The following is a 1175-nucleotide window of genomic DNA, read 5'->3' on the forward strand; positions in this document are numbered from 1 at the left end:
GGACAAAGAGAAGATCCTCGAGCGCTGGGTAGAACATTTCTGCAGTGTCCTCAACCAACCATCAACAATCAACGATGAAGCCATAGCTAGACTGCCTCATGTCCTAGTCAACGACTCACTCTCAGATCCCCCAACTAAAGAAGAAGTCACAAAAGCTATCAAGCACATGTCCAGTGGTAAAGCACCTGGCGCTGATTCCATCCCAGCGGAAATCTATGCTTTTGGCGGATCAAAACTGACAGAGAACCTCACAAGTCTATTTTGCTTTATGTGGTCTAAAGAAAAGCTACCACAGGAATTCAAAGGGGCTTCAATAGTCCATCTTTACAAGAGCAAAGGGAACAAGTACGCATGTGACAACCACTGCGGTATCTCCTTGCTCTCCATCACAGGAAAGATTTTGGCTCGCATCATGCTTATAACCGTCTCCATGCACATTTGGAATGCGACCTGCTCACTGAGAGTCAGTGTGGATTTCGCGCGGGATGCGGCACAGAGGACATCATCTTCGCAGCCCGAAAACTCCAAGAGAAGTGCCAGAAGTAGAACGTTGGCTTGTGCACCACCTTCGTGGACCTAACTAAAGCATTCGACACGGTTCACCGAGAGGGCCTGTGGAAGATTATGGCCAAGTTCGGATGTCCTACCAAGTTCATCTCGATGGTCCGGCAGTCCCTCTATGGCATGTATGCACGGGTGCAAAATAACGGAGAGTACTTCCAACCTTTCCCTGTTGGGAATGGAGTGAAGCAGGGCTGCGTGCTTGCTCCCACCCTGTTCAGCATGATGTTCACCGCAATGCTAACTGATGCCTTCCGAGAGGGCGATATTGGTGTCACTTTCCGATACCGCACAGACACCAAACTCATCAACCATCACAGGCTGCAGGCAAAGACCAAAGTGCATGAAGCCACAGCCCGTGACTTCCTATTTGCTGATGACTGCGCGCTGAATGCCAGTACAGAAACTGACATGCAGAGAAGTATGAACCTGTTCACCAGAGCTTCTGCTGAGGACCGTCCGGCCCGGCGATCTCTCATAAAATCCAGTGTGGACAACTTCAAGGAGAGACGGACCAAGGAAAAAGAGCTCAAACGACAAAGACGGAAAGTACGTGAGAACTCCACCTCTCATCTCAGACCAGCTGTGCACATCTGCACCCACTGCAACAGACT

General features: G+C 50.0%; 1 protein-coding gene across 1 annotated transcript in view; it reads left to right on the forward strand.

The window, feature by feature from the left end:
* Positions 1–580, forward strand: part of LOC143028893 (uncharacterized) — a 738-nt gene extending 158 nt beyond the window's left edge. Inside the window, exon 1 of the mRNA XM_076191249.1 lies at positions 1–580. This exon is cut by the window's left edge and continues 158 nt beyond it. Coding sequence (XP_076047364.1) covers positions 1–580 — 580 coding nt within the window.
* Positions 581–1175: the final 595 nt, after the last annotated feature.

The sequence above is a fragment of the Oratosquilla oratoria genome, chromosome 10 (assembly GCF_046742065.1).
Source record: "Oratosquilla oratoria isolate Oo_2021 chromosome 10, ASM4674206v1, whole genome shotgun sequence".
Taxonomy (NCBI): domain Eukaryota; kingdom Metazoa; phylum Arthropoda; class Malacostraca; order Stomatopoda; family Squillidae; genus Oratosquilla; species Oratosquilla oratoria.